The following is a 12582-nucleotide window of genomic DNA, read 5'->3' as shown; positions in this document are numbered from 1 at the left end:
ACCCTACACGATACGGCGCCGTCTGCGTCACAACGAACGTTAAAGATCCCATGACGTCATTGGCAAGAGTCGGCCACAGTGTGCCACCGCCAGGATCCAGGGGGCACGAGACTAAGGGAGACTTTCCTGGGTTAAAAATCCCAACTCCCTAATCATAATAATTACATGGAATGTATTAAGCACATCCAAACGTGTCCGGAGTGATAGTGGTCATGCATGTCAAGAAAGGACCCACGATGGCTTTCAGAAGCAGTGTATGTTTTATTAGTAAGAAAGTGCATGCACTTAATCGTCAGCAAGCACAGCATACAAACCCGACAACGGGTAGCGATATGTAAAATTGTAATCCATTACAGTTTTTGTCGATAACAGGTTTGAAAATTAAGGCAGATTCACATAGGTGAGTCATTTAAATAAACAAAGAAACACTTTTAAGGTTAAGTAGTTTGAATTATTAACAAAATCATTTCATATACCTCGTGAATAATAAAACAAGACCCCTGAACCATTACAATACTGCTAATTAACACAGTCAGTCATTGGCGTACAACACGAAGACTCACTCACTGCCGAACCACCACGGAGCAGTCGGCACGGTGCCGCCTGCGCGACATGGAATGCTTTGGCCTGGCCTGGAGGTCCCCAGTGCAGCTGAAAGCAAACACAGGGCACCAGACACGCAGGCTCCGCTTCTCATAATCCGTGCAATGGACCACGGCTACACATCTACCAGTCAGTCAGAGCGCGCACGGGAAACACACATTGCTCAACGTGCGAAAGGTTTAGCGTCAGGAGCTCCCGGCGAGGGAATGTGGAATTTTCAGCACTGCCCTCAGGGCCGTCAATGGAAGGGGCGTATCGCCCCAACGCTTGGTTGAGCATGGTAACACTTTGGTGTTGACTGGCAAAAATGAAAAACGTGGATATTGAGGGCGAGAGGTCTACAATTTGAAAAATCGCTTACTTTACGCGCAATATCATACCGCTACCAACGGAAGCTGCTTATTTTGGCAGAGCAGGGGAACGCGGTTTGGCAAACCGCTGACAAACATGCGGTTTAACTTAGCCTGCTCATTGAGAGAGGGCAGCCGTTACTGCGCCATGCGGAGGGAGAGGCTTTGTTCACACGTACAGGACAGAGCGGGGCCGTGTAGGCAGGCCGAACGGAGGCAGCAGCGGGTAGTGGTGACAGCCTCGGCCACACAGGCCATCGCACCGATGCAGCAGGCCCTCCCGTCTGCGCATATGAAGACGGAGCCCTACGTTCACGTACAACCGTTCGGATTGACGAATATATTTTTTCCCTTACATGCTTTTAAACAACAACTCAAACTTCCCAGCAGTGTTCTTCAAATACTGAAGACATGGGAAAGACGTGAAAAGCCTGTTATTGTAAACAGAACTTTAATAAGACTTATGGGTGATTACATTTTTGCCTATAGTGTAGAGATTTTTACAGACACCCCAGGCAAAACCCCGTTTAAAGCTCACAGGAGTGAATTGTTACGGGATGCCATACAAACTGCTCCCAATTCTATATTCACGTATTTGCAATCCAGAATATATAAACAGTGAACAAAGACCAGATTACAACAAATTTCAGTCTGAAACAACTAGCAAAACAGTATTCACATTTCATTTACATTTTAAAAAGATAATTTCCTTCGCCCGATGAAAATTACACCTGACCTTTTAAGTTCTGAAATCCTTTGTGAAAGGAATACTTTGGTTACAAAATAAAAATTGTACACGTCGCACTTAAACCACCACTTCAAAGCTAGACTACACCTTGTCAATGTCACAATTTCATCTCAAATACGTACGCAAGAAGGTCGTGACAGAAATGAATTGTCACCACATCAAAGCAAACGGAATCCATTAAGGGGCAACTTTATTATATTTATGCCTTTATTTGTCAACAAAGATATAACATCTCACGAGAATAAACACATACGCGCGCACGCACACACAGTGCAGAGGCAAGGGGAAGAATCGGTGACTTTCCACCGAGGACTGCCCTATTGCTCGGTCATAGTCCTATTGCCCAGTCCTATTGCTCTAGCAGCCCTCCGGGTAAAATGCAATAGGACTGGGCTATTGCTCTGGACTGGACTCCTGCTCTAGCAATAGGACTGGGTTCCTACTCCAGCAATAGGACGGTGCTATTGCTCAAGCCACTTCCTTTCTGTACATGATTAGCTCCTGGGGGCTAGACGGACATGTTGGCACGTCTGTGACAGTTTGGAAAACATTCCAAGTGGCTTCTCCTTCAAGCAATGTACACGTCTAATAGTCTAGTGGTCTTCACCCCGCGAAGGTTGTGTGGCAGCTCTGGGATAGCGAGCGTTGCTTGACGAGTCCAACGATCTTGCAATGTTTTGAGCTGGACTATCAGTGGGTGCCTTGCAAGGGTGGGGGGGGGGGGGTTGGCAGTCTCGATGTGAAGGCACCAGTTTAGTCGACGCCCTCGAAGCCCTGCGCATTCTCGATGGCTATGTTCAGCTTCTCCCGAAGGTCATCGAAGGACTCGTACGGTGGCAAATCCAAGCGGTTAAAACTGGGGAACAAATCACCAGACAGAGACGCACGGCGAGGACCCAGTCAGCAGAGGGGACGTGCGAGCACCCTCAACACGACATGCAGGAAGTGTTTTCGCGTGACGCGATACTTTTGCTCAACGGATAACATTGCTCCACTACTGTACGCAATCACTGTTTCTTTGCCAAGGTGCAGAGCATGTCGTCCCGGCCACATTCCAGCAACTGGTAGGGGACTTGTACGGCGATCGAATTACCCACGAAACATCAGGGATCAACAAAGAAATAATATTGGTCGCGAAAGCCTACGTGTTAAACTGAAGACATGGGAACACTGACAGATCCCTTGGGCACCTTCAGATGAGAGGAGGATGGATAATGAGAGCGTCAATGTCCATGTAAAGGTGTGGAAATCTAGTCCTGGCGTTGGCGAAGACTTACCATGTGTGTGCTCGGGGTAGCTTTTCTGAAGTCGACCACATTTCAATGGTGAACAGCTGAGGTCCGTTGGAGCCTAAACGAGAACCGCGAGTGCACAGCGTCGGAATGTAATCGGAAGTCGACAGAGTATATTCACGTTAGTTACGCGCGTTTGTGTATTTATTCGGAATTTTATTGGTCGAGTGTGATGGTGAACAAAGCACAATCAGAGCACTTGGCCAACAGGGTTGGTGGTTCATCCAGACATTATCATTCCTGCCGGGCTATGTGGTGTCAAAGTATATGGGGAAGTGTAGCAAGCAGGTTGTCGATCTTTTTAGACAGAATTGTCGGCCTTTCCCCATTCCCCAACCAAGTAAATGTACACTTTATCCGGATACTCTGACAACACAATGGAGGAGCCGGGACCCATGAAAAAAACCATCCTGATAAAGGTCATCCATGTTTTCTTGAAGGCCAATTCCATAACCTTCTTGTCAAAGACAAGAAACAGCCATCACCTGAACTGCAGGCTCGTACTCACCGCTGAAAGCAAATAGGGTTTGTTTAGGGAGCCCACTTTAAACTGGACCGGTAAACCTTTTTAAAGCCTACGCGGAGAGTTCCAAAGGGGGGCAAGGTGGCTGGACTGGTTGTCGGGAGCGGTGGCAATGCGGGCCAGACGACGGGCACAGCCGTGTCCCCCCCCCCACCGCCAGTCGGCGCGTCCGCCCCCGCAACACTCGCCCCCGTAACACTCGCGTCCGCCCCCGCAACACTCGTGCCCGCAACACCCGCCCCCGCAACACTCGCGCCCGCCCCCGCAACACTCGTGCCCGCCTGCTCGCGCGTCTCACCGTAAAGCTCCGCAAAGCCGTTCATGGGCACTCGAGACGTCCCCGTCACAAACTGCAACAGGCGGATTCGCTTCTCCCCGTCCATGAGCAGCACAGCCTGCACGCACGCACGCACGCACGGTCCGCACGGCCAACGCTAAAAGCCACGCACTCGTGTGCTTCTCCCACTCGCTGTGCAAATTTCGAACAATGCAAGTCGTTGAAATAAGAACAGTGTTTCTAGCTTCAGACCGATGACGTGTGCCAATCTGTCCAACGTGAGTTTGAAGTTTTGTAGATTGCAAACATTACTTTCCTTTCTTGTATGGAGGAAAATATTACTTTCCTATATGGAGGGCATATGCTTGCCATGCTGTGGGTGGTAGGGGCACCACAGGAGCCGTGTTTGCTGATATGTTCTAATTTTCATCGACAATGATCTCACGTCCTGTTTGTGCCTCCAGCTCAAACAGCTGACCTCTCAACATCTATGCGTCGGCACTTGGCACTGTGCCCCAGCCACAACTGGGCTGCTGTGCAGTCCCAAAGCAGTGTCTCCTGAAGCAGCCAACCTCTTGGAACAATCGCAGAAATATCGTAGTATAGTTTCTCCTGCCTACAGGCACAATAAACGCACGTTCATGGCAAGACTTTTATCGAGTAGGGCATAACCACGTGTTCATTACCCAGATGAAATATCTCGTCAGGATGTGGCACTCTGCCCGACTTTATTGTTTAAATAATCGGCAGAGAAGCGTAAGCCCACGCCCGTACGGATCTTATTTAGAGTTCCCGTGACTGGCTGTGTTTTGCTTTGTTAAACAACATTTTTTTCTCCTTCCTTGGTTTTGGTTCGTAGAATAACGTAGCCATGCTTTGTATATATATATTTTTTACCTTTGTGTTAGGTTCCCTGTTCCTATAACGTCACCAAGATCTGTACCGTGTAACATCCGCACACAGTCGCGAGATGCCCATGAAATACTGTAGAGGCTCATGGCTCATGGCTCATTGGGCCCATTCCTTTTGAAATAAAGAAAATCTACCCGAATCTTTGCGGCCACCAGCGAAACCCGGGACCACGGTGCTGTGCGCGGCAGCCTCAGTAGGGGGCACTGCGCCCGCACGGACCGGAGATGCCGTTCACGCGGGTGCCGGGGTCTGCACAATGTTATACAAAGCTCCCCATCTCCCAAATGTAAAATTCATCTTCTTTAGACTGGATTTCTTTCCCCGCCTTAGTGATATATGCATCTCAGATTATATGTCTTGCGTAAGTATGGCGGACATTTTCAAAAGTGCTTCTCCTGCATTTCATGCAGGAAGAGTACCTTCATGATTAAAACAAGTGCAGTACAATGTTCAACTTGGAGCATCCTCGGTGATGCTGGCGTTTCGAGGCAACACGTTTTGTCGTAATTTTTTGTGACACAGCTTACAGGCAAGCTTGGTGAGATATCAGCAAACAGAGGTCTCACCTACTGGGCAGCACTGCCTCATTAGGCCAGAATCGTGCATGGAAGCCTGCACTACACGCAGCCTCATCCAACATCATAGAAGGCCTGAAGAGGGCGACTCACAAACGTGGCGGGGACCGGCCTCTAAACATAGACTCGTATTGACACGTCGCCCAACGCTATATCAAAATATCTGTTCTTCAGCTGCGCGGCATTCCTGTTGCAAGTACAAAAACAACACCATGTCCCCTCTAGTGCATCTATATTAAGCGCTCGCGAACATTATTGATGGGGCGAATTAGAATACGTTAGCGCCGCATCGCTCGCATTGGGGTAGTGATCTACCGCAACAACAGCAATTGCAGTTCTACTCGTCTGGGACTCTCACCTTCCAGAACCACTGGATGACGGGGTGGTTGGCACAGTAGCTGTTCTTGTAGATGGTATGCTGCCTCCAGTCGTTGACGTCCACGTCGCCCAGCCCGCACATGAGCAGCTGGCGCGACACGGAGCAGGGTTAGACGGAATTAGAATCAGAATCTGTATTTATACTGGAGGAATACGATGAGCTATAAAGCTCCTTTTCACAGATGTCCAGTCGGGGCACGGGGTAAGAACGTTACTAGCAACATCACAAAAACACAATAGGAGTGCAAGGTACAAGAAAGGTAAACAGATCACCAAGACATACAAATACAACACTAAGCCATCCCCATCCCGAGGTGTTAACATATTGTTCAAAAGTGACATAGCCACAGTGGCCTATCATTTGGACAGATATAGCAGCAAAATAATCTAAATAGTCTAAACGCATTTTCCTAAATGTGGAGGGAAAAAAACCCACACGACCACGGGGAGGGACACGCAAACTCCCGAGCTGCTGCATACCAGGCGAGGTAGTAAACATGTCACCACCGTGAAGTTGTCCACTCGTTCAAAACCCCACCATAATAATCCCACCTTCGGCACAAAAGCGTCCCCTCGATACGCGATCGGCCAAGCCGACGAGTGCTCCCGTGGAGACACAGAGCCAAGGTGATTACATTTGTCCCATCTCCTCCACTAACCTTATTTCATAAAAGTGCTCACACTCACATGATCACCATCAGCTATTGCATTTTTACTGCTTAAATTGAAGACTCTGCACACCGTCGCCATCCTTCACGGTTCTGCGACGCTGCAGTCCATCTCACTCCCTATGCACAACAGATACAATCCTATATATTGTGCTTAAATTACGGCACTTGTATTTTAAAAATTGGATGTAACGGTGGTGCAGCAGTTAGCACACCGCACAATGAACCTGGCTACCCGAGTTAGATTCCTGTTCCATGGCTAATATGAGTGGCGGGCGGTATCCGACCCAATCCTGGGCTCCCAGTTCACAAAGCCGCATGGAGCAGCGTGGTTGATGCGTGGTCATCAAACAACCACCAAGATCAACAATGGCGTGGGGAGGCCTTCATCCAGCAGTGGATTGACCAAACCCTGTGAATGATGCACTTGGAATTAAATTAGCACCGTTGGCTACGCACAAATGTGAAGTGATTTTTTGTTTTTTACGACGACCACAGACTACTCATTCTCGTCCAAGTAGCGCTCATTCACCCGGTGACCTTGATATCATTCAATTAGACACAAATGTAATATCTAAGTGGGTATCTACAAGGCATTAGTATGCATTATAATAAGGTTAAGAGCTTTCATACGAGCTGCTGCTCATGAAAATTAAATACGATTGCCGAGGAAGACGAAGCATTTAAAGAATATAGTGCGAGCGTAATGGCCCAGCGCTGCCACGATGAGCGAGCGACAGTGGCCCGGGGTAGAACACGAGCACGGTTGGTGTCGAGCATCGTGGTTCAAATCCTTCATATAAACGTGCCGTGTGAAGCATGCGGCAGGTCGTGACCACGTGATAAGGTTTACGACTGGACGATGCATGATTGTGTGTGGGTGGGGGAAGTGGCACTATTAGTTAAGTGTTTGACTCAAATCCCGATCACGTGTTAACTCACCACATTAAGCCTTTTGAATTGATAAAAAAAAGAGTACTATTTTGTGAGAAGTCAAAAGTGGGGGCATCCTACAGACACAATGGCTTCCCTGCCATAGGAATGTGGAATTTCCACCACTGGCTCAGGGCCGGCAATGGACTTGAGTGCCGCCCCATTGTTCGTTTGAGCCATGTGCACGCCCTGACCTCGTGCACGAGGAGTACATTGAAAAGTCGCAAATGCTGCCAAGTGCCAGCAACACACACTGCAGGTTGTTGTTGTTTGTTGCACTCCGAGTTCGAGGTTGGAGTCTAAAAAGGTTTTTGGAAGTGTACCCAAACACACATCTCACTCCTACCTCGAGCTCATTTTCGTCAAAAATCTTGATGAGGTCCATGGGAATGAGCTCTGAGAAGCCCTAGACACAGACACAACACAATTATACTCACAATTTACAGCGTTTCACGAATAAGAACAGAAACGTGCGACCATTGAATGTCATTGAAAACACCCTGTGTGACGACTGTGAATGTTTAACATCATGGGTGTAGTCGTTAGTGAGAGACCAACCTCCATGAAGGCATTTATTTGCTTCTGAACTCGTTCCACAAACCTCCACTGGATGACCAACCTGGAATGCAGTTGCACACACGCACACACACACACACGCGCAATCACACACACTTTAAAGCACAACACATGGCGCAGAGCCGCACATTCGCGCCACCATGCATATTTTGGCCTCTGTTGGGTCAAGAAATGAATGGCTGGCAGCCCTGTGTGAGCGTTTGCTTGTGCCACTGCTGGCCAAAGACACAGGGCGAGAGTGCAAATGTTGAGAGCCCTCTCCAAGGTATTCTGGCCGACTCTCCCACGCCGGCCCGACTTCTTGGAAAATGTTGGAGTACCCACACTTTACCCGCTGCACGCAACCTGCTGATCCGACTTAACTTTGCTGTGCCCATCTACACTGCTGACAGGACGGAGGCAGGGGAAGAGGGATTTTAAGAACCTCGTACCGTTGTTTGACCGGCTGCCCCAGGAGATCGAACCTAACCCGATCACCTCCGGAGTGCTCAGCATTACGCACCGGCAGACATCCCCCCCTTTACTTGTGCACAATTAAACAACAACCTGGAATGTTACCTGATAGTGCAGTTAGAGTAACAACACACCAGCAACAATAACAAAGCATTGCACAGCACGTGCGTGCCCTGTTGCCGGCACACCACAAACAACAATTGGAGCATTACAGAGGCAGCAGGAATCAGGAGGGAGACTGGGAGGGGGGTGGAGACTGGGTGGAGGAGCCTCATGCGTCATATCTGCTGAAGTGACGGATTATTATAGCGGGGATTGAAAAAAGTGGACAATTTCTAGAATTGTTTCCTATTATTGTATTGCCTATAATTAGGGTTCAAGCTTTAGCAACATATTCCTGTATACAATGCAATTGGGATTTATATAGCATCTAAATGCAGCTGCAGATCAAGACTGCACAGAAACAATGGGCATATTTATTTTATGGATAGAAAGGCAGTCAAGAGAACAATAACGGGAAGGCATACGTTACACGTTGATCGAGATCCAATTTAAAGCACAAGCAAACGTATAAACGAGAAAGACGGCACGAGGAGACGTTCTGTTACAACGTCTGTTTGCTTGTTCTTGATTATTTCAAAGTGGCTTATTTCGAAGTGCTCCAAAGTTCAGGCAGATTTACACGATTAAGGTTCAAACACCCAAGATGGTCCAGAATGGAATTTTAAACAAAAAAATATCATAAGTAGGTCATCAATATTCCATCAGCAGTTACGAGGCCTGTAAAATCACTGGACCTGTTTACAAGGTCGATTTTCTTTCATGGATCATAACGTTTTTTGGGCACAAGTTAATTCAGACACTATAATAATACGTTGTTCTGTTTCCACAATTTCTGCAACCCTAAAAAATAAAATCAATGGGGCTTTGTGAAGCCGAGTTGGTGCATTCACAGCCTTCCACTGGCCCTGCATGCCCAGGCAAGGGAAGGAATGCGCGCGGTAATTCAACACTCACTCAATGTACTCCTTTTTGTTTTCATTGGTCACCAGAATTTCAGAACCGTTTGGCTTCAGCTCCACCAGGTGAGTCTGCAAAAAAGAAGGCAGGCCAACACAAACAAATGGTTATTAACGCCAGGTCTACATCCGTGAAGCGAATCACTTCCCCCGTGCCTTGGGGGACGCGCTCTCATTTCCATCGGTAGCTCGGTGCCGGCAAGCACCGCGGAGTCGACTGTTGAGTCACTTAAGCGAGCAGCGACTTTTTTAAAGTCACAAAAGGTGCTCAAATTCCATGATCCGTTAAAGCGCCCAGTGCACTGAGATTCAGATGTACACCTGCAATGAGGCTATTCGTGGTGCATTCTGGTTAGCATGGACCCTGATAGAAGGAATTAAATGGGACCACCCCCCCCCCCTCTCGTTCAATTTCCTCGCACTCTGGCCCAGTGCCTGCGCCCCTCCGGCCCAAAGGCCCTGGTACAGATGCACGGCCTGCGCACGTCAAAGCCACGCCGCCAACTCCTCTCAACGTTCAAAGTGCTTTCCATCAAGACCACAGCGTGTGGACTCCATGCAGATTCGTACAACCCCGTTCTATGTTCTCTCACACCAATGTGCATAGGAAAGGAGACGGTGCCCAATGAAGATGCACGTGTCAATATGATGGCAGGAACCAGCCCTCTCCATAGTATGAACACTGGGGACTTTCACAAAGTAGCACTTCGTTAATCTACTCCAGAGTTTAGAAGTACAGGATGAGTTACTAAAACATGCCTCATTATTGGAACTTTTGTTCATCAAGACTAAAACTTATTTATATCGAGAAACCATTAGAAATATACGTAAAAAAATATTTCAAGATATCATCGTTACTGGATTTCAAATAATAATTGCGGTCACTAATACGTCCACATTTAACTTTGTCCATTATATACTCTTTGGTCCTTTTGGTAAAGTCACGTAGGTATAAAATGAAATAAATCACGACGTTTCTGGCACAACACAAGCGTCCATCATCAGGTGGGAAAGCATGGTCTGCTGCCGAGGCAGATGACGGACGCTTGTGTTGCGCCAGAAACGTCGGGATTTATTTTTATTTTCTACCTACGTGACTTTACCGAAAGAATCAAAGAGTATGGATTCCTGCAGTCACGAAAGCTTCAAATCAAGATTGTCCATTCTCTTGTCACTGCCCTGACCATTATCACGACTCCCTGTTGATTTACGTCAGTGCTACTGTCATTCTAAACGAAGCGTTGCTGAATTATTTGAAGTATCAATAAAGATAATGGCACCATTATTATCAGCCTTTATGGAGGGTGGTTTATTGGTGTGGTAACCGAACCTTTGAAAACTAAACATCAAAGCACTGTGAATGTGTTATGAATTTCACAATGCAGCTACTGGAAATGTAATATTTCACTTCAAGGTGTTTCTTCGTTTGATGCATTTTGCAACCGTAATGTTGAAGTATGTTGCCAACGATTAAAACAAATAATTCTACGGAAATATTAGCCTTTCTTAATTTTGGAATTACACTGCATGTTAAAATGCTCTAATGTATATTTAATCACTTTTAAAATTAACACACTGACCTGGTAACATAATACATTTTCAAATCTAGGCCATTACATGAAAGGTTTTGTACTATACTACAGTTATATTATAAGCCTTGAGATTGATGGCAATAATGTCACTACCGTATCAATTTCAAGCCACTGGTATAATCCTGACAGATAAATTACAGAGGGGAACATGGCAATCTACGTGACGAAATAAAGAGGCAGACAACAGCGGGATGGGAGTTATTTTCTCCTCCTGAATTTGATAAAGGTGACAGACCATTGTGCCCGAAAGAACAAAGTTTTCAATCGGTGCACGATAATTTCTATAACAACTGATTCCGGGGCAGTAAACCTCCTAGCGCTGTGCGGCACGTCAACAACGGTCGTCCACTCTCCGTTGCCAAAGGCGACGGGGTGCTTCCCCCCCGGTGCTCGTCCGAGCGAGAGAGACGGCCGCGCTTCACGCTTCCCTTGCGAGTGTTGCTCGCCGCACTCACCTGGCCAAACATCTCCTCGTCGATGCAGAAGCGCAAGTCGAGGTCTGCGGGGTCGTTCTCCAGGATCCACATGAGCGAGTTGTAGTACTCGCTGTCCTGCATGGGCGGGTGCCCGCACGCAACACGAGCGGAAAGATCAACAGCCGTCCTTGCACGCACGAGCCTCACCGAGTGCACTCCTCGTACCGTCGGCGTGATCGTCTACTTTGCTTTGCACCTCGTTCTTATGAAACAAGTGGCCGTGAATCCCATTTTAGGGCCAAGTTTTGTTCCGTCTCACCGACCGACTGGGCGACTGGAATCTTGATTGACATCTGGATCGTTACCGTTTCACACGAATCGATGCAAATGAATCGACGAGACGCACCTGTCATGAAACTGGTTTCAAAATGAGCCATAGTAGAAACGTGCGTACTCTACCCTACAGCTGGCGCACGCTCACATCCACTCGTGCGCTCTGCGATGACGTCAGCTTATCAAAGTCGAGTCAAAGGTCCACACAGCTGTGCTCGGGTCAAGACGAGGAGCACGAGCGCTACCCAGCTGACATGGCCCATGGCCCACGGGTCACGCGAGGCCACAAGCGCACAGGGCCCACGGGTAACGAGGCCCCACGGGCACACGGAGCGGGCACCCACCACTGACTCCATGTCGTTGAGCGTGATGGGCTTCTGCAGCATCATCTTGTAGAAGGGCCGGATGAAAAAGCCTTGAAGAGACAAATACTTCACGTTAGGGATGGCTGAGCAGGCAGCAAATAAAGTAGGTTGTTAGTTTACATGCTTATTCAGAGTAACATGGAATGGCTTAATTCTTAATCTTGTACACACCCAAGAGGAACTTTATGCTATGGTCAATGGCCATTAGGAGTTTTTTTTTATTATCAAGTGCAAGTGGCTATAACAATTATATTGGGAATCGCTCAATTATTTGAGGACAAAGTACGAGTCTGCATTGGAGCCTGCCGAGGGCTGGTGCTTGGTAATTTTCTATTTTTGTTTCAATCACCTCAACCATTGTTGATTTTTTTATGGCAGCATGCAAACACGACACACGCCCTACACAGCGGCACGCGTGTGTAGCGGACTAACGCGCGGCGTGTCTTTGTGGGAAATGAATGCGACAAAACACCTCAGAACTACCTCTGGCGTCTATATTTCTCTCTTGCCATGACCCTGGCTGCTTCCAAATGAACGGTTGTATTCAAAACACAAAAAGCAACTGGGGC

General features: G+C 47.7%; 1 protein-coding gene across 4 annotated transcripts in view; it reads right to left on the bottom strand.

The window, feature by feature from the left end:
* Positions 1-1874: 1874 nt before the first annotated feature.
* LOC144935571 (E3 ubiquitin-protein ligase NEDD4-like) overlaps positions 1875-12582 on the bottom strand; it is a 99533-nt gene continuing 88825 nt past the window's right edge. For all 4 annotated transcript variants that reach the window (XM_078862369.1, XM_078862370.1, XM_078862368.1 and 1 more), the window contains 9 exons: positions 11993-12063; positions 11355-11450; positions 9306-9379; positions 7818-7878; positions 7606-7665; positions 5639-5746; positions 3815-3911; positions 2979-3051; positions 1875-2557 (listed from right to left, as the gene is read on the bottom strand). In XM_078862369.1, the coding sequence (XP_078718495.1) occupies positions 2455-2557; positions 2979-3051; positions 3815-3911; positions 5639-5746; positions 7606-7665; positions 7818-7878; positions 9306-9379; positions 11355-11450; positions 11993-12063 (743 nt within the window). In that variant the 3' untranslated portion in view covers positions 1875-2454. The remainder of the gene's footprint in view (positions 2558-2978; positions 3052-3814; positions 3912-5638; positions 5747-7605; positions 7666-7817; positions 7879-9305; positions 9380-11354; positions 11451-11992; positions 12064-12582) is intronic.

Source organism: Lampetra fluviatilis, chromosome 13, assembly GCF_964198595.1.
Source record: "Lampetra fluviatilis chromosome 13, kcLamFluv1.1, whole genome shotgun sequence".
Lineage (NCBI taxonomy): Eukaryota > Metazoa > Chordata > Hyperoartia > Petromyzontiformes > Petromyzontidae > Lampetra > Lampetra fluviatilis.
The sequence above is the reverse complement of the archived record's forward strand: the minus strand, read 5'-3'. Positions and strand labels throughout refer to the sequence as shown.